The sequence below is a fragment of the Agelaius tricolor genome, unplaced genomic scaffold (genome assembly GCF_023055355.1).
Source record: "Agelaius tricolor isolate 1412-34295 unplaced genomic scaffold, bAgeTri1.0.p SCAF_2, whole genome shotgun sequence".
Taxonomy (NCBI): domain Eukaryota; kingdom Metazoa; phylum Chordata; class Aves; order Passeriformes; family Icteridae; genus Agelaius; species Agelaius tricolor.
The window spans coordinates 8112670-8136871 of record NW_027269262.1 but is presented as its reverse complement, the minus strand read 5'-3'; the positions used below and the strand labels follow the sequence as shown (position 1 = coordinate 8136871).

The 24202-nt window shown below is 44.1% G+C and overlaps 1 protein-coding gene and 1 long non-coding RNA gene across 2 annotated transcripts in view; one reads left to right on the top strand and one right to left on the bottom strand.

Moving 5' to 3' along the window:
- Nucleotides 1-4426, bottom strand: part of ADTRP (androgen dependent TFPI regulating protein) — a 30276-nt gene extending 25850 nt beyond the window's left edge. Inside the window, exon 1 of the mRNA XM_071452076.1 lies at nucleotides 4009-4426. Coding sequence (XP_071308177.1) covers nucleotides 4009-4161 — 153 coding nt within the window. The 5' untranslated portion in view covers nucleotides 4162-4426. The remainder of the gene's footprint in view (nucleotides 1-4008) is intronic.
- The window catches only part of LOC139602331 (uncharacterized), a 94182-nt gene that overhangs the window by 23203 nt on the left and 46777 nt on the right, over nucleotides 1-24202 (top strand). The gene's annotated exons all lie outside the window — the stretch shown is intronic.

The following is a 24202-nucleotide window of genomic DNA, read 5'->3' as shown; positions in this document are numbered from 1 at the left end:
ATAAATCCAATATTCTGAGCAAGTTTTTAGACATAAAAGTCAATATTTAGTGTAGACACATCCATTCACATGATAGTGTCTTGGAAAATATCTTTACTAAATACTGGGCCTATTCTGAAATAAATACAAAGCAGCTTTCAGGACAATTGAAAAGTATTTCCATTATGAAAGACAAAAGTATAAGGAATAAAGTGGGGCAGGAATACAAGTAATAGTTTTTAAAAGTGCAGTGTGCTCATTATGCAGTTATTTACTAATGGATTGTAAGCAGTGAGCAGATTTTTATGAGCTCAGATATTTCAGGGAATGAATGATTCTGCTTGCACTGTTTTGTGTCAATTAATACAAAATTGGTTTTATCTGTCATTTCTGCTTCTTCAATAATGGGTCAATAAACCTTTTTGATACAAAGCACACTTATCCTTTTTTCCCCCTACAAAAATATTTCCTTACCAAATCTTGATTGCTATGATCATTAAGAAGATGGATCTGAAGCAATGTCAGAGATGTAGCTCTCTTGGGATAGCCACATGACTAGCAAGGAATTGAATGAGGTGCTAAAAGAGGGTCATATCTAGAAGGAATTCTTTCAGCGTCTCTCCAGCAAAACTGGGAGACAAGCAGCATTTCCATCCTCAGAAAATGTTAGTTTTCCCAGTATTTATATTTCAGATTACAGTGAGGCAGCCAGAGCAGCTTTCCACAGAAAGAAATTTTTAAGTGCTATTCCAAAAAAATAAGAGAAATTTTGGAGGGAAAATTTCCAAGTGATTCTGACAGCCAGTGCCAGAAGGCAGGCAATCCCAGTCTGGCAGGACACAGGCAGAAGAGCTGGACAAAGGCAGTCTCTGTGTTCCTGGCTCTGGGGAAGCCTCCAAGGCACTGCCCAGGCCTGCCCAGCACAGCAGACCCACTGAACCAGAACAGCCCAGTGTGAAGCTTTTGCCAGCTCTTCTTCCCCACAACCATAACTCCCAACATCCCCAGGTGTTTTCCAGGGCTGTGTCCAGACTGACCAAAATTCAGTGTGTTGCATGTGCACCCAATGGACAAGTGTGATTGACAGGCACCTCTTGTTCCTCCATGATCCTCAGCAACAACAGGGAGTGGCTTAATGCCAGACCATGGGATGAGTCCTTTAAGTCCAGTGGAGCCCCACAGAGAGCACCACAGCATGTGGGACGTGTTGTCTTCTCACCCATTTCCTCTCTTATACAGCAGCTCAAGAACATTTTGCCACCTTTTTGCTGCTGCTTTACCAAAAAATGCTACCCAGTTCAGCAGGAGAAGGAGGGTTACACCATTTCTTTCCCTAATGCCTCTTCATTTTTTGGCAATCCTTTCTTGAAATAAATAAATCTCTGAAGAAGAAGGACTACCATTCATGAAGGAGTAATTTTGCACACCCTTTCCCATTGCCACATTTTCTGCATGAGATAGGCAATATCTTCAGCCCAAACCATTTCTCTTTTGGCTGGCATCTCCATTTCAGCATTGGGATCAAATCAATGAGTGGTTAAAATTTGGGAGTCAAAGGACTGGGGAAGTGGAGCAAGAGCCCTCTCTCATGGAGATCTAATAAAACCTGAGCTGTTCAGCACATCTGTAAGTGAGCTGGCAAAGGGAGCAAATACTGAGATAGTACACTTTCGTGACTCTGATGTGGGCTTTTTCCCTGTCAAAGTGACCTGACTGTAAAATTGCCAAAGGATCTTAGGATACTTAGTGTCTGAGTGATCAAATAGTAGGCAAAAATCAGTTGATAAGTGCAATGTCAAGCATTTCAGAAAAAATTAAAAAGCAGCTTCAATTATATATTTTTCAACAGTGAGTTCTATATTAGCTGTCACTATCCAGTAAAGAAATATTAGTCTCAGTGTGGATTGCTCTCTCAACTTGCTGTCTACTTGCCTACCAGTGATCAAAAAAGACAAATAGAGAGTTAGGAGCAGCCAAGCAGAATTAAACTACAAACAAGGAAACACCTTTAGGCCACTGTATAAGCCCATATATGCTCATAACTTGACCTCTGTGGCCTGCTCCACCTACTCCCTCCTGAAACTTGAAAAACTGCTGCAAAGGGTGACATGGACGCTTTAATGAGAAGCAACCCTTTGTGAAGAGAAATGAAAACAGTTTGGACTTCCAGCCTGCAGAAAACAGTAACTAAGAGGATAATCTAATGCCATTCTAATTTGTGGCAAAGAAAACGTGAACAGGGATGGATGATTAAATTACAACGCAGAAATAATGAGGCATCCAGCTCAGCTGTCAAGGAAGCAGGTTTACACCAACAAAATGAACTGCTCTTTCACACAAGGCACACTTGCCTCATGGCACAGAGGAAAGGGAAAGTATCAGAAGTATGAACAGGCATGTTTTTCCTTTAGATAGATGAAAGGAAGGCTTTGAATAGATATTCGCTACCTTAGCCTCGATTTATTTTTTGGCTGGCTATGCTAGTGGGACAGTAAAACTATGGAAACTTCAGCTCATGCTTGTACATGCTCTTGCCTTGTGCAGCCTTTCCCTTATTGTCCGCTGCTGGTCACTAAGGGAATCTGGATGACAATTTCAGTGAGTATTTCTTCATCCCAGAATACTGGGAGATTGGTTACTTGCTTTGTCCTTTTGATCTCATGCTTTAGAGCTGGGTGGTAAATCTCATTATAATGGTGTCAGGGGATGGGAGTGGAGATGCTGTTTTGCCTGAAAGTATGGGTGGTATTTTAGTGGGGTCAGCTATTCCCCCAAAATGGCAATACTGATAAACAGGCACCATCACAATTAGCAGTGATGCCACCCAACTGCAGTGATATATATGTGTCCTCATCCTCCCAAAGCTGGCTTGGCCACTGAGGAGAGGGCTGGGGCTACCAGAATCCCTGGGTTGTTGTAGTCACTTCACTTGCCATTCACTGCTTCTTGGTTGCAAATGTTTCACAGAGTCACAGAATGGTTGAGGATAGAGGAAAACCAAATTCCCCACCTCCCTGAAGGTCTCCAAAAGCCCCACTTGGAGCTGGGGAGCCTTTAGGCTTCCACTGAACTCCAACATAGGATGTCTCCTTCTGAAGGCTAAAAGTAGAGACAAACATGCCCCAGACCAGACCTCCCACTGGAATTTAACTCTGATGGTAACACAGAATGGATGAAAGGCTATGTAGGTCCCTGTGGTCATCCTTCAAATTAGCAAGTGTGCCTGAAATTTTTCCCTCATAGGAAACCTCTCCACAAGCCTGGTCTTTCCACCCCACCAGCACTACTTCCCCAAGCTGCTGATGAACACCTTGGACTCTGAACAAGCCTTCTTCCCTGGGGATCTCATGTACTTTCACTTTGAATTTCTATCCTGTGAAATGACAGCACATTAGAAGAACCAGAACACATTACAGTCTCTCTTTTTCTGTGTGCTTTTAGGAAATGTGCATCCAGTTAAAAGCACTGCTGAAACTCATGTAATAACATCACAAGCAGCTCTCTCTACAGGCTGGAATTTCTTTCCCTTGTGTTCTCAACTGATTGTCAAACGAAGCAGGTACTCTGAATGGCTAAATTAGCACGGTGCTTTGCTTTGTTTCACTTTTCCTGTAATTTAAAGGACATAAAAGCCTATTTTAAAAATTGAAGTAAAACTCCAAGCAGTGTTGAAATGTTTTGAATCAAAGTTTAGAAAACAGGCACCAAACTTGTATGTGTCCTGGCAGGACATACCCCCACTTTTCTGTTTTTCTCCTCACTGACAATGCCTCTTTTGCAAGGAGGCAGCTAGCTTTGAAGTACTTTCTGAAAACCAGGCATCTCACCAGTCAATATTCTTTCTGCATGAAACCTGTGAATACATTTCACAGTACAAGCACAGATCCCTCCTTAGTTTCCTTTGGGGCAAAAACCACCAAAGGAAGCAGTTTAACAGCAGCAAATCCACCAGCTGCATATGTCTTGAGGCGCAGATGGCAGACAAACAAACAGACATATTGGTATCACTGTACAACAGGATTTGCTTACCAGATTGAGGACTGTCAAATATTTCCACTGCCCACCATAAAGGAACACTTCAGATGGCCGCTCCTCTGTTTTCACATGTGTGATGGAGTAGGCAACAAAAAAGTACCAGACAAAAGCAAGGCAGTGGTACGTGGCGAGAGTAGAGATTTCCATGCTTCAGCCAAGAGCAACTGACAGCTGCTCTGAAAGCAGCTTTTCTCTTAAGGTGCTCAGTGCATGGGATAAGGCAAGGCAGGAGGGTTAACTTCAGAGCAGCCTTGGGACACGATGCCACTTTGCTCTGGTCAAAAGGAAAAATCACAAGGCTGTGAACTTTGCTTCTATTTGTTTCCCTTTTTACTTTACAGATAGGCTGGGGGTTGAGGGGGATGAGAAGAATAGGCTTAGTCCCTGGATTTAAATGCCTTGCTCAAGATTACCAAAGATTAGTTGCAGAGTTACATAAGTTTTGGGTTGGGTTATTCTTTTGCAAAAGTGGGGGGGAGTTTTGCTGCTGATTTTGTGTAACAGACTGTCATGTGTCGAGTAGAGAGTGAAAACAAGTGGCATTTCCTCACTTGTAGCTGTGTGTGCAGCCATGTCTCCAGCTCAGCCTGGGATGCCTCTGTGACTGTTTTTGCCTTGTGCCAAAGAAAGAAGTGGGAAATGTAATGGCCTGTGAAAGAAAAACCTACTTGATTTGTTGATAAGCTATGGAGGTGGTAAGGAAGCTGACAGGATTCATAGGCAAAGGTCCTTGGGGCTGAAAATCTCTCTGGCTGTTAACTTTTTTTTGTGGGAAAAGGCTCTGCCACCTTTATGCTGCTCCCAGCAGCTGAAATTCATCACAGCAGTGCATGGCAGGTTGGACAAACCCTGAGTCACTCTGAAGCTCTGGCAGGGATGGAGACAATAGGGCAAAGGCCTTGGGTGACAAACAGGAAGTGCTAAGCAGCCTGTCTTCCCTCTCTGCTTCTTTATTTGCTGCCATTCACCTTCAGACAGCCCCTCCTCCCTGGCACAACATCATCGCATCATCAGGGCTGAGAAGAAGAGAAGAACCAATACAAAATGACCCTAAAATGAAGGAAACAAAAAAATTTCCATGAGAGTGGTTGCTTTTCCTTCTCCTCCTGCCTCACCAAGCAATCATAACTAGCACTGGAAAACACACACAGCATTTCCTAGAGTCTTCATAACTGCTGCGCTCTCAGCAGTAATTGCCACCTGAGTGTTTCACAGGGGCCTTGATGGGAGCAGGTATCACGCCCCAGCCCACAGCTGGACCTTCCTCATTCAGGATGGGGAGGCAGCATGCTCTTCCTGCCCCTGCAGACACTGCCCCATGAGCAGGGCTCAGCTTTGGCCAAGCAGACTGCATTAAGAGATCTCTTTTTCCTCCCCTTTTAACTGGTTTACAGACGGCATTGAGCAATCTGCTGTGTTTTGGTTTGGTTTGTTTTTATCTGGCTTTTTTTCCCCCTCCTACTAGATGCAAGGCTCCATGTGGGATAATTTCCTATGAACTCAGACAGTAATATGCCTGCATGTTGGGAAACAGGCCTCGCACTAAGGCGCTTCAGTATTCTCCTGTGGTTCATTGACTTCTCCCCTAATTCAGATTGCCCACATCCAGATCCCTAAGGCATTCCAGCCACCACAATCCCAGTGAATTATTGCTGCCTCACTTATGAAAAATAAAGACGTAGAGCCTTCTGTGGTTGTTTGAGGTTGGAAGAGAAAACTCCCTGCCAGGAAAAAAAAAAAAAAGGAAAACAGGATGGGATTATGTATTTTTTGTACTCTGACCATCACCAGTCTTTTCATAGAATCACAGAATCCTAGAATTATTTGGGTAGGAAGGGACCTTATAGATCATCTAGTTCCAGTTCCCCTGTGATAGGAAGAGACATCTTCCAACAGAGCAGGTTGCTCCAAGCCCCTCCAACCTGGCCTTGAACACTTGAAGAGATGGGCATCCATAGCTTCTCTGGGCAGCCTGTTCCAGTATCTCACCACCAGTGAAGAATTTCTTCCTAATATCTAAGTTAAACCCATCCTCTGTCAGTTTAAAGCCATTCCCCCTTGTCCTGTCACCAAATGCCCTTGTAAATCTCTCTCCAGCTCTCTTGCAGAATCCCCTTTAGGCACTGGAAGGCTGCTCTAAGGTCTCCCTGGAGCCTTCTCTTCTCCAAGCTGAACAACTCCAGCTCTCTCCACCTGTCTTCATAGGAGAGGTGCTCCAGCCCTCTGAGCATCTCTGTGGCTTTCTCTGGACTTGCCACAACAGGTCCATGTCCTTCTTTACAAACAGAGCTGAATGGGACTACTACAGGTGGGGTCTCATGAGGGTGGCATAGGGGGGCAGAATCACTTCTTTGACCTGACTGCCTGACTGCCACACTACTTTTTATGCAGCCCAGGATACATTTGACTTTCTGGGCTGTAAATTAACATTTCCAGGCCATGCTGAGCTTCTCATTAACAACTCCCAGACATTCTTTTGGGGCTGCTCTCAATCCATTCTTCCCCAGCCTGTATTTGTGCTTGGGATTGCCCTGACCCAGATGCAGGACCTTGCACTTGGCCTGGTTGAATTTCATGTGGTTCACACAGGCCCCCTCTCCAGCCTGTCCAGGTCCCTCTGGATACCATCCCTTCCCTCCAGCATGCTGACTCCACCACACAGCTTGGCAGCAAACTTGCTGAGGGTGCACTCAATCCCACTGTCCCTGTCACTGACAGAGATGGAAAGTAGTACTGGTCTTGATGCTTTAGGAATGCCACTTCCACTGCTTTCCACTTGAACATTGAGCTGTTGACCACAGCTCTTTCAGTGCAACTATTCAGTCAATTCCTTATCCACTGAGTGGTGCCTCTGTCAAATTTGTGTCTATCCAGTTTAGCAACAAGGATGATGTCATGTGGGACAGTGTCAAATGATTTGCTCATGTCCTAGAAAATTTAGCAGAAAAGGGTTTTCATTTGCCTTTACAGAATTTCTGGGTAGGGACAGTGCCGTTATGAGTTGCTCTTCTGTGCCTAGACTCATCCCTGTGACAAAAGGCAGGAAGAGAATAGGACACTGGCACAGAAGGGTCCTTTTTATTAATAGCTTGCATACCAAAGTCACCAGGCAGTCAGCTCTTTTAACAAGTAATCTTCACACCAGTCTTTCTGAGGTTGAGTGCAAGTTAAGAAATGGGAAGGCTGAGCATTCTGCTCAGTAGGTGCCTGAATGCATGCAAATGAATGTAAATGTATGCAAAATGGCAAGGTGTGTTTTTTCTTTTCTGGAGGATTTTGGCCAGTATGACTGGGAAGGTGTCAAGTGCGGTGACAGTTTTCTGATTTGGACATCTGTCCCTCAGACTGAGACCATCTGCTTTGTTTTCCCATATACAAGAAGAAAGATACATTCCCTTCAGCCTAGCTAAGGGATACAATTTGGATGCAGAAACATTGCAAAGAAAGCATGAGCACCAAATAGGATCTGAAATCCAACACTCCATGGAGTCTTTCTTATTTCACAGCCAGTGTGATGTGGCAAGCAAATACACGGGAAAGGTCATATCTTATGTCACCTCTCCATGGGTCTGAACATCAACTGAAGGTTCAGTGGAAGAGGGGATTCAGTCCAAATCTTTTTGCAGTGAGTGGAAAAAGGAAGCAGGCACACACTGGGGTGCAGCAGATGTGCTGCTGCAGATCTAGTGGGACTGTTTAGGGAAACACCGTTTTCCATCTGCTTGGTACCACACCCCGGCTTGCATCTGCTTCTCCCCTGGAGCTGAGCCACATTCACACACTCTGACAATGCTCCCAGTCCACTTCAGGGGCTCATCTGATTTGTGCAGCAATAGCTGACTTTGTGCTGAAGCAAACTAGGAGCTCCCAGTTAGTTCATTAACATGGTTCAGCTGAAGGATAGAACAAATAACCGGAGGCATAAATCCAGTTTATGTCCACAAAATGTCCTCTGCTCATTCCCAATTCTATGAGAGTGACTTAGGCCAGCTTGCTTGGCTGCATTGAAATGGGTTTGACTCACTCATTTTGTTAGTATGGTTCAGGTACAGAGGTGACAGCAAACAGTGTGAAGTGGCAATATAATTCTGTGTCTTCCCTGATGGGCATGGTATTTCCAGGCCATCGAGCAGCCCCCAGTTAAGTCCATCATTATCATAATAGTGTTTAATTACCACCTCAACCTGCGCTAATGAAGCAGCTGATAGAAACAAATATTCTTGCTTCCTCACTTCTGACAATTTGTTTAGAGACCAGATAGGTGCCTTTCAAATCTTCTTCAGTATTTTTGCACTGGCAAGGCTTCCTCTCTGCCATGGCAGCATCCAGTGATGGCAAAACAAGGAAGAGCAAGGCAGGAAATTACTGGCAGGTGACAGCAGTTAGGATCAGATGACAGGAACAGATTCAAAGCCATGCAAAAGCCTAGGAAAGATTTGGGGACTTTAAAAACCCCATCTTTGTGCTTAGTTCTCCTTTCTAGGCACCATCTAAGAATAAGAGACTGGTACAGCAGGGGGTCTTGCTTCTGCCAGAGTGATTTTATAAGGTGAAAAGAACACAAGGAGTTGGGCAAGTACATATTTCTTCTAGTTTTTTGATGCATGTTTCTGTCCTTGACACAGTTCTGCTATTTCACATGTCGATTTCCTAGTTTGGTTGTTTTTAATGTACTGCTGTTGTCAGCTGGTTTGCATTAGGGTCAGCATCCGTTGCAAGGGGGGCCCGGGGCTGCTCTTGTGCAGCATCCTCTGTGCAGAATGTGAATGTGTCTGGGGGCTCTTCTTCCCTCCTTCTGGCTCAGCTGCAGGTAGGGCAGGGCTCTGTGTAGAAGATTTTTTTTCCTGACAAGCTCTGTCTGAGAAAGCTTTTTAGCATGTAGTGTGAGGCTGCCTGAGCTCAATGTCCCCAGGGACATCTATGATAACAATTCATTCTATGACAGCCCCAATGTATGAAATGAAACATAATTGACAAAATTGCCAGCTTGGCATAGTCTGCTCCAGGCATCATCAAAACCTGAGGCAAAGTGATATGGTTGGTGTAATTCACAAGACTTAATTCTCTCTGGTTTTATTTGTCTTGGGCTTTGGTAGCTTCTGGGAGTTCTGGTTGAGTTAACTTTTCTTCGCAGTGGTGCGAGTAACAAGTGTAAAAATATTTTAACTTCTAATAAAAGCTGAGGGCTTTGCCCAGCAATGCAGCAGTGATAGCAACAAGTAATGGAGATTGATTAAAAATATCCTGAAAGATTTCAGTACAAATTTGAGAATAAGCACTGCTGCAGCATCTACCTAATGTGTGTGGCAAGCAGGAAAATTTTATGATTCTTAGACAGCTTATGCATCCTCCTGCATGCACCTCTCCTCTCTCTCTTGTGTAAGATTAATATTTTTAATATGTATTTTTAAGGAGAAGGAAGAAGAAATGGCTTACCTCATCTCGATATCTTTGTTCTGAATTGAATTAAAAGGTTGTTCCAAAAAGCTAAAATTCAGAGGGATTTCTCAGTCCCAAAGAGATTACTTGTGTACAAGTAGAAATTGGATTCAGTAGTTGGAAGTATTTGCTTAGATTTCAGAGTGTCTCACTCTCATTGAGTTGGCTTTTAAACTGTGTGTTTATTCAGACTGCTAAATGAAATGTCACTTTGATCCAAGACCAAAACTTCCTGTATAACAATGATTTGACATTTCTGACTCTTTTAAATGAATGAGAATTATGACATCAATCAAAACAAAATCTTTTCAGCTAACAACTTGGATTCTAAAAGTAGATATGTTGAAATTAAGGAACATTTTATCAGAAAAATGCTTGCCTATCTCATTATCTCCTACTTATAGGGGAAATTAGTAATTGTTTACCTTACCACCAAACCCCAAGAGTGTGTTCTTTCTTGGCGAGGTTAATATTGTTTAGAGATAAAAGGCATGTTTTTCACTTATTTTCCACAGCTTCCAAGAACTTATATACTTTTTTTTTAAAGGGATATATAAGTTACTTCCTAATTTTACCTTTTCCCTTTTCTGTCAGAGAGGCAAAATTAATATATGACTATTTAGAAATATTGTGCACAAACAACCTGAAGTTCCGAGTGAAGAAACCACACCACAGTGTACTAGGGAAAAATGCCAGGGTATTTATCCTGCATGCACATAGTATAACTGATTCTCAGACTCTGTCCTAGAAAATTTTGTTGGGCAAGCTAAGATATGCTTTTTTTTTTTTTTTTTTTTTTTTTTTTTTTTTTGCTTTGGGCTTTGGCCTTTCTAGAGGGGGGTCAAGAACTTGTCTTGTAAATAGATGTGTGTTTGATAACATACTGCATATCATGTTACTCTTAATGTGGTCTATTTATAACCATAAGTAATTATTCCACATGCAAGGCAATAGAGATCCAGCGCTGACTCCACTAAGTGCTTCTGACTTGGTGTCATTTATGTGCAACTTTATCTTAGATAATATTGGATTATCTATTAGATAATAAGAACTATACTGAGTATTAGTATAGTACCTAAATCTGTTTTCACAACCTTTGGTACTTAGATTGCAACAAATGCAGAGCAGAGCATGGAACTGCTTATCCCTGCCATGCGCATGGAGAAGGGTAATCCAGAGCAGTGAAACGGTGTTCTGGTCACATGAAAATCTTCTGCTGAAATGTAAATTAATGATTTTTCCCATTAAGTCCAGATAACTCTGAATCACGTTGGAGGAAAAAACATAATTCTGCAAGAGATGTTGAAGAGATTCTGGTTTGCTTCCCACCACTGGTATAATCTAGATGGATGACTCAGTGGGTTACAAAACATGTGTAAATGCCAAGAATTTCCTAAACCCTGCTAGATGCTGGGACCTTGCAAGCTGGCCAGAGTGGCAAGTACAAGGATCTCCTCTCCCTTGGGACACTAATATCCTTTGTACGCCAAATCCATGTCCAGTTCCTGCTCCAGTTCCTACCAGGCACTGAAGAACAAAGTAATTTTTTCAGTCTGTCAAAGACAGGATAAAACAAAGGTTGCACTGTTTTAATGATGCTAGCAAAATAATGAAGTTTGAACCAGTGGGTTGGTCCAACTGCTGTTCAAGCAATGGGTACAGAGAGTGGGTTTCCTACATAAGAGCCAGTGCTGTGGTTTTCATAAAAAATATCAGCAGTGTCTGACACAGCTTGTGGCTCTGAATCCTACTTGTGTACAGAGCAGTCAGCTGTTAGTAGGCCCTTGCTGGAGCAGGGGTTACTCAGAGGGCTATTCCGGCTCAGGCACAGCCTAAACCCCCTGCTCAGCTCTCCAGGGAGGCATTGCCATGGCAATCAGCCTCTAGCTGGGCACTGTCAGCAGGCAAATGTTGGGTTTACCAAATCAATGCTGCTCTTCATCTCCCCCTTCTCAAACAAAAAAGCAAATCCTGCAGCGGAAGCTGTGTGTGATACCAATGATATCTCAGTGTCTTGGCTGTTGTTCTTCCCCAGCAATGTATGAGTATTCCTGCAACTGTGAAGAGCTGGCAAATTGCCCCTATTGTTCAGACCCTTTACCCCAGGAAGTTCTCTGAATTTTCTTGTTTCTTTGGTGAAGTTGGGATGGGGAAGGGGCAAGCCCTGCCCTGCTTCCCCAAGCTGAAGTGGCCTGCTGCCTCTGCTTCATTTCTTCTTATCCTGCTCACCAGGACCCTGGTAACCCCCACATAAAGATATTTCCTAACACCAGAACCTTTCTGAGGATGGCAATCCACTCCCTCCAGCTTCCTCTTAGTTATCACATGTATCCACACTCACTGTAGCTCCTAATTTTCACAGGCCTTCCTCCCTGGGTGGCTTCTCCTACCTCCTTAAGGTGACGTGTATTGCCCAAAGAGCTGTGCCAGGCATGACCAAGTTCCGGCCCATAGCACCTGCCTGCAGTAACCTGTGCTCTAGCAGTGCTACATGTGAGGGAGGTGGCAGTACAAGCACTTTCTTTCTGCTTCTGAGCCTTTCTCTTGCTCTGCAGGCTGTGCTTTGGGCACAGTTTGAGCTTGCCCTCTGCAGGGGAGTGAGAGGCAGTGGGGAGCCCTGTGCTTCTGTAGCAGCTGTGGCTTACCTTTGCATCTGCAGCCAGGGCCTCTTTACTTGATTTAGCGTGTCACAATTTCACGGACTGGATTGATTTAGTGATAGCTTCCCACAGGGCATTTTGCCATAGCTGTTCATAAGACTGGCTGTCTCCCATAACAAAGTGTTATCCTTCAGGAGTTATCCGGTGTAGAAATGAACTTGAGTGAGGGGAAGAGGGAGGAAAAAAAAGACAAAAAATATTCTCCACAAAATCTACTTTTTCATACACCTAAAGTTTCCTTCTCCCACTGTCAGTTCCACTACATGATGTGCATTCGTACATTTCCTTTCCTTACAGCTATTTTCAGTGCTGAGGAGAAGTGCCTCCAGTTTTTGCAACATTTCATTTAATTACTGGTCAGATAATCAGATGTATTTGTGGGGAATTTGAGACTGGAATAAGGCCATTTGGTATGAAACTCTTGTGCTGCCTCCTTTTCCCTGCCCTCTGAAATCATGCTGTGCTTCATTAACACTAAATGTATTTGCAGGATCTGAACCTTCTCAGTCATGTGCTTTAGCTGCTTAGTGAAAACATAGGCAGTTTGTACACCTTTATGTTTCTGGGATCATCTGGTGAAGGGAGGCAGTGTTTGCTGTTCACTTTCCATCTCAAAGCCTTGGAGTTTTCATGCATTCTTGCTTCCTAAAAGTGGGGGTGGAAAAAAGTGGGCCTTTGCCAAATTCAAGATGCTGGTTATCAGCTAATTCTACTGTTTACTGTTCACACAGCAAGAGAACTGCTTGTGTTTGGCAGTGAGCTTGAGTTCATCTACAGAGTGCAGGACAGAGCTGCCTGCTTGTTTTCTTCAGGAGCTTTCTGCTGGTGTTTTATTGTAGCACTCAGCGGTGATGTGCTCTACTGCTTTCTCTGTGTGCGTTCCAAGACCCTTTGAGGAAGGAGGGTGTCACCTCCCTTGCTTTGAAAAAGGAAACCTGAGTTTCTAGACAAGCAGTGCAGATGTGCTGGTTCCAATACATTAGATGGAAGCTGGTAAAAAAACAAAGAACAGTTAGGAGTTGAGAGAGTTTTGTTTCTTCACAAATTTTGCCCCATGCTAACATGGACTGATGCTAAGTGGTGCTGCTGCAGGTGTCTGAGAGCAGGAGTCAGACTTGTGGTGACTCCTTTCAGTCATCTGCTGGTGATCAAGGAAGGAAAATATATGGTGGGGGGAGGATAATAGTGTAAAAATAATCAGAAGTACCTCAGATCTGGATGAGGCTTTCCCTGAGTACCATTAGCACCAGCCTCATGCAAGCTGAGCTGGCATTTTCCTGGGATACCACACCTGGAGCTTTTCTGGCAGCCACAAGTATATGGGTCTGGGCAGTGCTGCCTTCCAGTGGTGCTACTCTGGCACGGAGAGCAGTGCTGGTGTCACCTAAGGAGGTGCCAGCACCAGCCTTCTCAGCACTCCAGGCTGCCAAGAGGAAATATCGGCCTCTGCGTCATTAGTGACAACTTCATGTTGTTGAACTAATCTTTGATCCCTTCCTCTTCTGCAAAACTGCTCAGTGGGTGGTAAATTAATCCCTGGAGTTTAGCCCAGCACGTATGCAGAAAGCACAGGGGGAATAGTAGGTGATGCTGTGCTGATACTGAGAGCCCAGAGTTTGCCAGTGCCCACGGTTTTAGCTCGGTGTTGTGCCACTGACTTGAGTGGCAGAGGCTCTCACAGCCATGTATGTCAGCAGTCTGGGCTCCTTTCCTCATGCCTGCTGGTGCACTCACACAAAAAGTATGATTCCAGATGCCACCACTCTTCTCACTAAATGTTGTAGTCATTGTGGACTAAGAGAACCTGGTTCAAACTACTCTGGCTGGAAGGAAAGGTAGTGGTGTCAGCTAAGTGGGCTCAGTGATGGGAAACTGGGCAGTATTGTATTGCTTCATGATGAAACCAGGAGCAAAACAGAGGAGAATGACAGCTGAGGAATAACCAAATAGCAGACCTAGTTGGTTAAAGGAAGGGACTTGCAGTTCACACAACAGTGGGAGGAACACAGGCTGCCACATTAAAAGGATGAGCCTTCCCAGTTTCACATATTTTGCTCTTTTACCCTTTTCTTTGTCTTTCCTCTCCATTGAGATGTAAATTTCTGAACTCAAAATATAATATGTTTTAGGACACTCAAAGGGGAAAGAACTTTTGCTCTGTATGTGACTGGAAAATAGAAAAAATACACTCTTAACATGTAAAAGGTTATAAGCTTTGTAATCTGCTAGCCAGCTTGGTGTGAGAGCTGAAGCAAAGTGATGCTCTTCCAGAAGAAAGGCTTTGCTGGGACCCCAGTGAATGGATCAAACTACTGTCTGCTGACAGTGTCTGGTTCAATCCCACTAGCTGTAGCTAGGATGTAGCACATGCCAGCAGCACATGCTGGAGATGCTTTGAAGTGTCTTTTTTGCTTTTATTTTTGCTTTTTTTAAAAAAAAAATCGAGCTGTAAAATATGCAGTTCAGGAAGGTCAAGTATCACATGTGAATATTGCTGACTGCACAGCACAAGGAAGGTCTGTGCTGAATGAAGCTGGGCCTCTGGTTCTTTGCAGATATTTAGTAACAACCTTGAGCATAGCATCTTTGCTTTCCACAACAGTTCTTGTAATTCAGCAAATGCATATTTCCCTCAAAGACAAATCTATACACCCTGGCAATTGCTATTTTTATGTAAAGCTCTATTTCATTTATTATTGCATAAGAGTTAGCCTGTGCACATTTTCAGGGAGCTTGTCCAAGGCAGAATAGCTACTCTAAAGACAGCACCATGGGATAATGACTTCCAGACTGTCCAATTCTACATTCCTTCGAGCTTCTCCATCAGTGCAGTAATAAAAACTCTGAGCCACCTGGGCTGCATCTGTACTGTGTGGGAGGTAGAAAGTGCTGCACTCTGCAGCCCTGCTCCCCTGGCTATCCAGATGAGGCCTTCTGTTGAACTTCCCTCCTGCCACATGCCTGAGTGTCCTTCCATGGAGCCCTGAAATGCATCCTGATGGGCTGTGTGCACACAGGGAAAACAGGGCATCATCCATGGAGGTAGTGAAGGTTGGATCATGCTGGAGATGGTTTCCATGAGCACAGCGAAAGTCAATTAGGAGAGGCCCTGCAAAGGACTGGAAGGGCTCCTTCCCAGGACAGCTTTTGCAGGTTTGGGACCCACAGCTGGCAGAGGGATTTGCTGGTGCAGCTTTGCATTGCTCTGCCAGAAGCCAGTTCCAGAGATGTTGAGCAGAGTGAAAGTGAAGTGTAAAATACTGAGCAGATCTGAGCTGCAACAGAGGTGGCTTGCACCTTTGTGGAACGTAAGCTTGTTTCCCAACAACGCAAAAGTCAGGGCATGTGAGGACTTTGCTACAGATTAGTAAAAATGTCATCTACGGGGATAATTAAAAAAAAAAATAATAAAGCTAAGCTGCCCCAAAGCTGATTCTTCCACAGAACTAGTTTTTGTGACTTCCAAGTGACTCCACAAAATTCATGGCTATGCAGGACTTGCAGAAGCCACTCCAGTAGTGGTTCCAGCTTACAGGAGAGAGAAGATAACAAATTTTTCAATCTACAACCAGAGCCTTGCATTTCAATGTTGGGACTTTGAATACATACAGTCAGCAGCAAATGGATATCTCATTTACTCTTTGGTGGTTTTTTCTAAATATATAGAGGAAAATATTAAATCATGCCAGAAATACATCTAGAAACATGTAGGAGAACATAGATTTAAATGGGTTCTGAACTGACTCAGTAGTGCAGTGTTCTGGGCATCTTTAACTGATGAGTTTGAGGATTGCTGTTGCAAATCTGAAGTTAGCCATGCAGTCCTGTGGGATATGCATGGACTCTTAAAACTTACTTAAAGTGTCTTTTTGCAGTGGAGAAATAGGCTGTCTGTTCGTTGTAATTGGTTTCACTGAGTGTACCTTCTCTTTCAATGAGCCTCAATGTTTAGATTTGAATTTAGGTCACTGAGAGAAGTGTGGCTGGCAAGAAAAGGTGAAATCAAGGATTCAAAAATATAATGAGAACTACAGGAAGAAAGAAGGAGGGCAAGGGAGAAAGCAGTCTAAAGGAATGGAAAGAGGAAAGAGCAAACAATCTCCAGGAAGCTGGATCATAACTTTTTACAAAGTATTCTGCTTTTCAAACGTAGAAGATCATCTGTGCAAGTAGGTAGTTAGGTCAGGAGCAGTTCAGAATGGCCTTGTTACCTTTGAATATTGATTCCTTAAAGGAAGATGTACTGCTAAGGCTGGGTGAAGCAGGGAGGAGCATTCTGTCTTTCTGGAGTCCCTGTGTTTATTTTAATATATAATGTCCAGGCATGTGGATGACATGCTGAATGGCCTTCCATGGGCTGCTCCATTTCTATCAGATGCCATGATGGAAGGAAGGGTCTGTCTGCACTGGACTCCTGTATGAGACCCTGGTGATTGACAACCACTCTTCAGTCAAAACTCACATATCACCTGCAGGTTGCTTTTTCTTTGGTTAAGCCCCTACCCAAAACAGGGTGAATTGAAAGCTTGAGTAAATCCAGTATATTTCCAGTGTGCTGCTAAGGATTTGGAGCTGGAATTAGACATTAATTAAAATGACAAAGCACAGACATATCAGCCTTGTCCCCAATCCCAGAACCTGACCTGCCCTCAAAATTAGGTGATACTAGTGTGCTTGCCCTACAGTAAAGTGTTAACTCCTTTAACTCCTTTGCCCTCATTTGCCTTTTTTTTTTTTTTTTTTGTCCCAAGGACCTCAGGAAAAGCTCTCTTGATGCTGCTCCCTGGAACCTGCAGAGATCTGTGTGTCCCCAGTGCCCCAGTGTCAAAACTAGCTAATTTCCCTTGTTTCTCAACTGTTGAGAAGAAACAGCAGATAGTAATCAGTCTTTTCCTCTCTCAGTTGCCCCCCCCCCCCCCCCAAATGTGGGAGACTCCATGTAATCCTATCTTTCCTCTGTTTCTGGTGGAACCTTCCACTGGGGACAAAACTGTTTTATTTGGGAGGTAGGAAGACAGAAAGTAGGTATCATCTTTCACTTTTGTTTCTGTTTTGGTAAACCTTGTTTGAAAGTCACTTGAAGCTCATTGGCCCAGAGTGCTTATTTTGGAGAGAATACAATTCCTATTAAGCTACAGCTGTAATTGTATGTAATGTGTATTTTTTTAAGTGGATAAGTTATCCACAAATCCAAGATGATGATATGTCTTTCAAAGAAGATGCTGAAGAGGGCCAAGATTCCAAGAGTACTGCACAAAGGAGACAATGTCATCAGGGGGTGTGTACAAAATGGAAATGTTTGCTAGGGGAAAAGAACCATCTATCCAACCTTGTGCTCACAGGCTTCTTTTTGCTGTTGCTTTGAGCCCTTGTCCCTTACCTGTCCCAGACTTTCCCCTGAGACTTGAATGCATTTGTTTTGCTCACTGTTTGTTGTGGGTACAGTGAGGAAAGGTGAAGTGACCTGTGTGGGGTAGGGCCAGTGCCTCACCTGCAACCTCAGGCCCCCTGTCCTGAGCTTCCCACCACAGATACCTCCTGGGCCCTTCAGGAATGGTTGAATTTGGGATTCTGGAATGATGGTGTAAATTGAAATGGACGAGGAGTTGGGCTCAGACATGTTACTGGGGTGTGATGTTCAGTGCCTGCTCCACAGGGCTGTGCAGCCAGTGAATGCAACAACTGCTGCTGCCACACTGGGAAAGTGGTCTTTAAAACTGAGACGATTGGTGGGGCTTCTCCTTCTGTTTTCTTTCCTTTCTTTTTTTTAAATAAAGAAATGGAAAGTTTTGAGACTTTCCATCTGCCTGGAGACTTTCTAAGCTATCTTTTCTCAGGAGTTACCATTTTTATCCTGGAAATGAATGTTGTTGTTTTAATCCTGCCTTTTGTCCCTCACAGCCTCGTTGCTTTTTTGGGCTCTGCTCCATCCCTCCCCACCGCCTTCTGCTTACCCCTTTTGGACAAACTGCAGCAGCGTTTGCCTCGGTTAAGAAAAATGGGGCTAGACAGGGTTGGGCAAGGCTCCTGCCTTGTCACAGAAGGGCCGTGAGGAGGAAATGTGGCCGCAGCTGAGTTTATTTTGGAGCCCGCCCACTGGTGCCGTGCCCTTCGCCCGGGGCCCTGACACAGGCCCCAGCTGTGCCGGGCAGCCCAGCGGCGCTCGGGGGCCGCTCCTCCTGCAGGAAGGAAGGTCCTGGAAATCCCCAGTGCAAAAGAGCAAACGCTGCATAATTTCATTTCAACTTGGGACATGGAAGCTATGTGGTTTTTCTTGTTTTTTGTTTTTTTTTTTTAAATTTTCCTTCCCCTTTTTTTTTAATTCAGAGCAGAAGAGAATCTGCAGATCTGAGTTAAAAAAAAAAAAACAAACAAAAAACAACTAAACAAACAAACTGAACACTTGCATTCCTTTCATTTTCACATGCATATCATGATTTGGATAATCCTGCCATGCTAAAGAGTGGTTTGAATGTGCACAAGCTGAGGGAAGGCAGTAACCACTGGGATGGCCCAGCGGAGGACTGGGTTTCTCAGAGCTGTGCCCTCCTCGGGGCTTCGCTTTTCCCTTGCCCTGCCGTGCCGTCCCCTCGGCGCTGAGACGGGACTGATGCATCCGAGAGCTGACAGTTCTGTGCAGCAGCTGCGAATCATTTCAAACCCATCCCGGGGTGGCAGCGGGGCGGGGGAGCGTGTGCCTTGTTTTTGTTTTGCTTTCCCCGAGCATTGCGCAGGCTGCGGTCCGCTGGCCGAGGCGCCCGGCCCAGCAGCGTGTGACTCAGGGCGCTGGTGGTGCTCCAGGGCTGCAGGAGGGCTGCCCGCAGCCCAGCGGGACCGGGGAACCACGAGCCTACGTAGGCGCTGAGCTCAGGGATGGGGATGTTCTTCTTCCTCCTCCCGCCACGGAGGAACCAGGAAGATCCCTGTCACTGCTGGCAGTGCTTAGGCACGAGGCACATGTATTTACAAAGGTCTTTGGGACCTTTAAAACAAACTGCCTTTGCTTTTTTTCCCTTTGCTTTTTTTTTTCCTTCCCTGCCACACTTAAAAGTCCCCTGGTGTTTCACCCCCCCTCGTAACACTCCCACAGCTCCTCTGCCAGCATCTCCCTTAGAACCGCAGCTGAGCAATTACCGCCGCTGCTCCCAGGGTGCTGGCTCCCAGAGGGATGAGTGAGGGGTCCCCGGGAGATCTCCTCGCTTGCCTGCTAGTTAGGTTTACCAAGGATGTTACATCAGGGAAATCCCATGTGCCTCCTACAGGAGCAAACCAACCAGGCGTGCTGTACACTCCCTGTGTGTATGTGTTGATATATATATGTGTGCATGTACAGAAAATATCATTTAGTGGCATAAGCCCTCATTAATGGCAATGGGATTTGTGTGGTTTACAGCCCCTAGGAAGCTATTTGATAGCTGACTCCTAATTTGCAAAACTTTGAAGCCAATCCCCGTACCTGGTGATTAAGGGTATTTTTGCAATAATCCGGTGCAGAGAAAAACAGAGGCCTCTCAGTGGTTTGCATGAAAAGGCTGCTGAGCGGGTCCTGTGATTCACGGGCCAAAAATAATGTGTTCTGTTTAAACAACGTTCGCTCTGTGATACAAACTGACAAAAGCCAGCAAAATTTAAAGGGACCCTGTCAAATTGGGTCTAAAAATAACCCCAGCCAGCTGTGTTTTGGTGAGTGGGCGTGTGTGCTCATGTGCTGTGCTCCCTCTGCTTTGCCAGTCTTGTCCTGGGCTGTGGCTTTTTTTCAGAAACAAGCTAATATGACATTTGAGCTTTGCCATCTGGTCTCTCGGTGTATGAAATTACTCTGTTCTGGGAGAAAAGGTATGACTTTGGCGTGGGAAAGAGCACCCTCATCCTTGGCCACAGCGTAGCCCCATCTCCCTGAAGGAGGTGAAAAGTTGCTAGTGTGGGATTGAGTATACCAAAAGGATGCTGCAGCAAGACTGCAGGGTATCATCCTTTAATTCAGGGGGATGGTGGCAGCACAGGGTCTCATCCACACCCTATCTTGCAGTGTTTAGTAGGAACCCTCAAGGTGGAGTAGGGCTCCTTCTTCTCCTTGCTCCTCTCCAGGCTTTGGAGGCATCACTTTTTTGGGGAGTGCTGTGACTCTCACTTCCCTACACGCACATGGGAGATGGGCTCCCCATCACGAGATAGCTCCTATTTGTAGGATAAGGCTCACTTTGAAACTGGGGTTCCCCTTCTGCCAAAAATACCCCGCAGCATTAAAAGGCATAGCTCTGCCAATTTGCGCCTTGTCTGACCTCACCTTGCTCTTCCCAGGAAACCAATCTAGGCTTTCTACCTCTGTAAATGTAATCATTCCCCATGCCCTGTCCTCCTCCTGGGCATGTGAAAAGATACATAGAAAGAAATATGCACATAAAGTCTGTGTATGTGTGTGATGCAGCTGCTTAGAGGAGCAGAAGCAGGCTTCAGTTGGTTTCCTCATCTAAAGAAGAAATGGGAGATGGAGGGATGGGTATTTCTCAGTACCATCTACCCTGTGCTGTATTTCCCGAAGTCTTGTCTTTTAAAGTCAGAAATGGCAATAAATAGCTGCTGGGGAAATCCCTCCTGCAGAAACCTCAAGAAAACACCTTTGCCCCATATCCAGAAGCAGCTGGCCCTGTTTGCTCTTCCCTTTTCCATACACCCACCAAATCTCTTGCTACCCTTTCTGCCCTCTTAAGGTTTCTATTGCAGAAGTCCCTGCCCTGTGGTTGCTCCATCACTGGCAGTAGGATGTTGAGCATCTCCTTCCCCCTTGTATAGAGACTGTAAACCCCAAAAGATCCTTAGATCTTCCCTGCCAGGCAGAAGGTGAACATCTGCAGCATCTGGACAACTTTCCCCTTGCTGCCACACCAGGAGCTGAGTGCAGGATTGAGGTTTTCTTTAACTATCCCTTCTGAATTTTTTTTCCAGCTGTGACTTTATGTTAATGAAACTAACATTCCCAAATTGCATTATTCTTGCCCAAAATTTTTACAATAATAAAACTCAAATCTTCCTCTCAGCATGCTTCAGTGTAACTGGAGCATTTCCATCCCACTGATTTTCTTGAGGGTATAGGTATTAAGTCAGGTACCACAACTGACTGAAATTTGAAGCAAAGGTGGCTTTGGAATTAAGTTAAACAACTTTATTTTAGCACACTGAAACTGTAAATACTGCTATCAGATTCCTTTTTGGTATTGACAACATTTATTTTTTGATGTTATTTCCAAAACAAACTGTCAGCAAAACTTGACGTCTTGGCAGGATTTTGTGCTTCTCTGATTTTGCTCTAAGGCTGTTTTCCAAGGGAAGTTGTGCTCTTCCAATGGTGGTTTTGCTTTGCTGTATACTTACTGCTTCAGTCATCTCCCGCATGGAGGTGAAATGTGCATTTTGCTGTAACAATGGAATAAAACTGATTACAAATGAGGTATTTATACTGATGTTTATGTTCTAGTAATTGATTTTTTTTTGTTGTTCTAAAGCACTCTACCTTGACTCTGAGCTTTTAAGTGTAGTACAGGACAGCAGTGTCCAAGGATGAAGAGACCATCTGCTACCAGGAGAAAAGTGGCAGATATTCAAAATATCAGATAGCCTCTGGTGTTCTTCCAGGTGTTCACTGAGGGAAAGAAATAAGAAACCCTTCATTTTGATCTCATTTCTGGCACTGAAGTGCCAATGGAGTTGAAAAGAACTTTTCATCTTAAGAAGGAGAAAGGAAGCTTTCAAGATGTTCCTCTGAAAATAGTTAAATGGAAGGCATCCAGATTATGGTCTTTCATATGTACTGATCTGATCCTAGGAAAGAAAGATGGAGCAGGGAGAAGAAAAATAATTCGAAAGCACTTTTGACTTGGTATCGTCAAGTTGCACACTGTTCATCAGCATGAATTCATTATTTGCCGGAAAAATCAGAGGTCAGAGCAAGTGTTGCAGAAAGCTTTTACAAAAACTCAATTCCAAATTTCTACCAGAATGCATCCTGGAATACATTTCTGGAATACATCCTCCTTTTCTGTTTACTGTCTGCAAATGGATTAAATGGTGAGAGAGTTATAGAATTCAAACAAAAAAAAAAAAAAAGGGAGGGGGTGGCAAAATCACAAGCAAATATCAGAGTAGTCCTAAAAAAGCAGATTCTGAATTCATCATAATCATAAGTGTGGAGTTTTTTTCCAAAAACTATGAGTTAATCATTCAAATACAGTAAGATACTGGCTGATTTGTGTGTTCAATCAAGACTAATCACCACAGCTTGAATTTTGAATATTAAGTGTTTGTGGAGTCTGCTCCCAAATTATGTGCATAATTTTTGTCATGTAGATTAAGTTATTTGATGAATTATCTCAGACGACACATGTCTGAAAGTTAGGAAATGCTGGTGAACAAAATGCACACAGTGGAAGAGAGAGGTAATTTCTTATGAATAGTTTATTCAATTCTGAATTTGATTCCAAGATCCTCAGGTCTTAATTTTGCATCAATAGCAATTGATGTGCAACTGAGTTTCTGCTGGGTAGCATTTATGGGGAAGCTGTCTCCCTTCAAAGTGAAGATGTTGGGAGCTGCTGTCTGCTGCTGTACTGCAGAGCTGCTTCCTTAGAGCTGTGTAGCCACAGACTGTTTGTTCTGCTTGTGTCCTGCATCTCCTCCTGTTGCTGCCAACTGCAGCCTGGGGAGGTAGGCAGAGCTAGTGAAAATTGAAATTGCAGGAATAAAACAAACAGCCTTTGGTATACGAAGCTGATGGTTACTCAAGTGGAACTAGCTTGCTTGCTGATTCAGGCAATGGCCTGATTAAAGAAACCAAAGTGCGTTGGTAGGTGAGAGACAGTAAAATGCAAGAGTTCATCAGCATATGAAACCAAATCAAGCAGTGAATGATGGAGCAAGAGAGAATATGAAAATACTGTGTAAGACATAGAATCACAGGATGGTTTATGTTGGACAGGGACCTTAAAGATTACCTAGTTTCACTCCCCTGTCACAGTCAGGGTCACCTTCCACGTGACAGATTCCTCCAAACTCCATACAACCTGGACTTGAATACTTGGGAGTAAGTGTTGGATGCAACTGTGGATGGGGTATCCACAGCTTCTTTGTTGACTTCAGGAAAAAGATGCAAACAGTACAGTGCTGCCCCAGGGCTGCGTGAGCTGGGCTAAAAGTCGTGTTCTTTAAAGTGTGGCTGAGGTGCTCTCACTGCCTTGTGTAAATGGGATGATTTATCAGTGTCTGGCTGACTGCTTCCCTGGGATGTCCTGGCCTTTCCTTGGAGTGAAGCATTTTAGCACTCCTGAGGTTTGCGTGTCGATAGTATTTGTTGCCAGTAGAGACAGGCAAATTCTGTGCCTGTGCCTTGCTGTGATTCCCTCCTGGCTTTATTGGGCATCTGAGTGGGGCTGTGGTCTCGTACCCCCTCGGCTGGGTGCCATCGTGTAGCAGAGATATTTTATGTGTGATATCAATGTGTCACAGCTGAACCCCATCTCTAGGGTATGAGCTTTTTGAAACAGCATGATTCAGATTTCTAATGCACTTTATAGGGTTAAGGACAAGAGTAATGCTGTGATTTGTAGTCTGCTTACAGGACAGACTGCACAGTTAATAGAGAATTTCATGTTTTGGCATTTTTTTTGTTTGTGGAAAAAGTAAGAAAAAAAAAACCCTGACACAACAATCAAATGTATGTGGTAGAAGTGAAAACATATGCAATATCTTTTCCAAGGCATTGATTTTGAAGCAGTTTTGTCAGCTTAAATTTCACCTTGTTATGGAGAAATACAAAAAACACTAGCAGTATCTCTGTAGGGGAAACTTGGGTTCTCCGATTGCCACTGACTTCCTGTGACCTCCAGAACAATGAGTCTTCTGACACTGTCATCATCTGCATCCTTAGGAATGTGTCTGGGATTTGCCACAAATTAGGCAATGATAGGCAAAGAAAAGCAGAAGATGTTTCTCTCTCTCTCTCTTCCTTTTTTTTTTAATTCCAATATCAACAGCTGGTTTTCATACAGGATTCTGTCCCCTCCCTATTTCATCCTTTGCAATTGAATTGGGAGTGA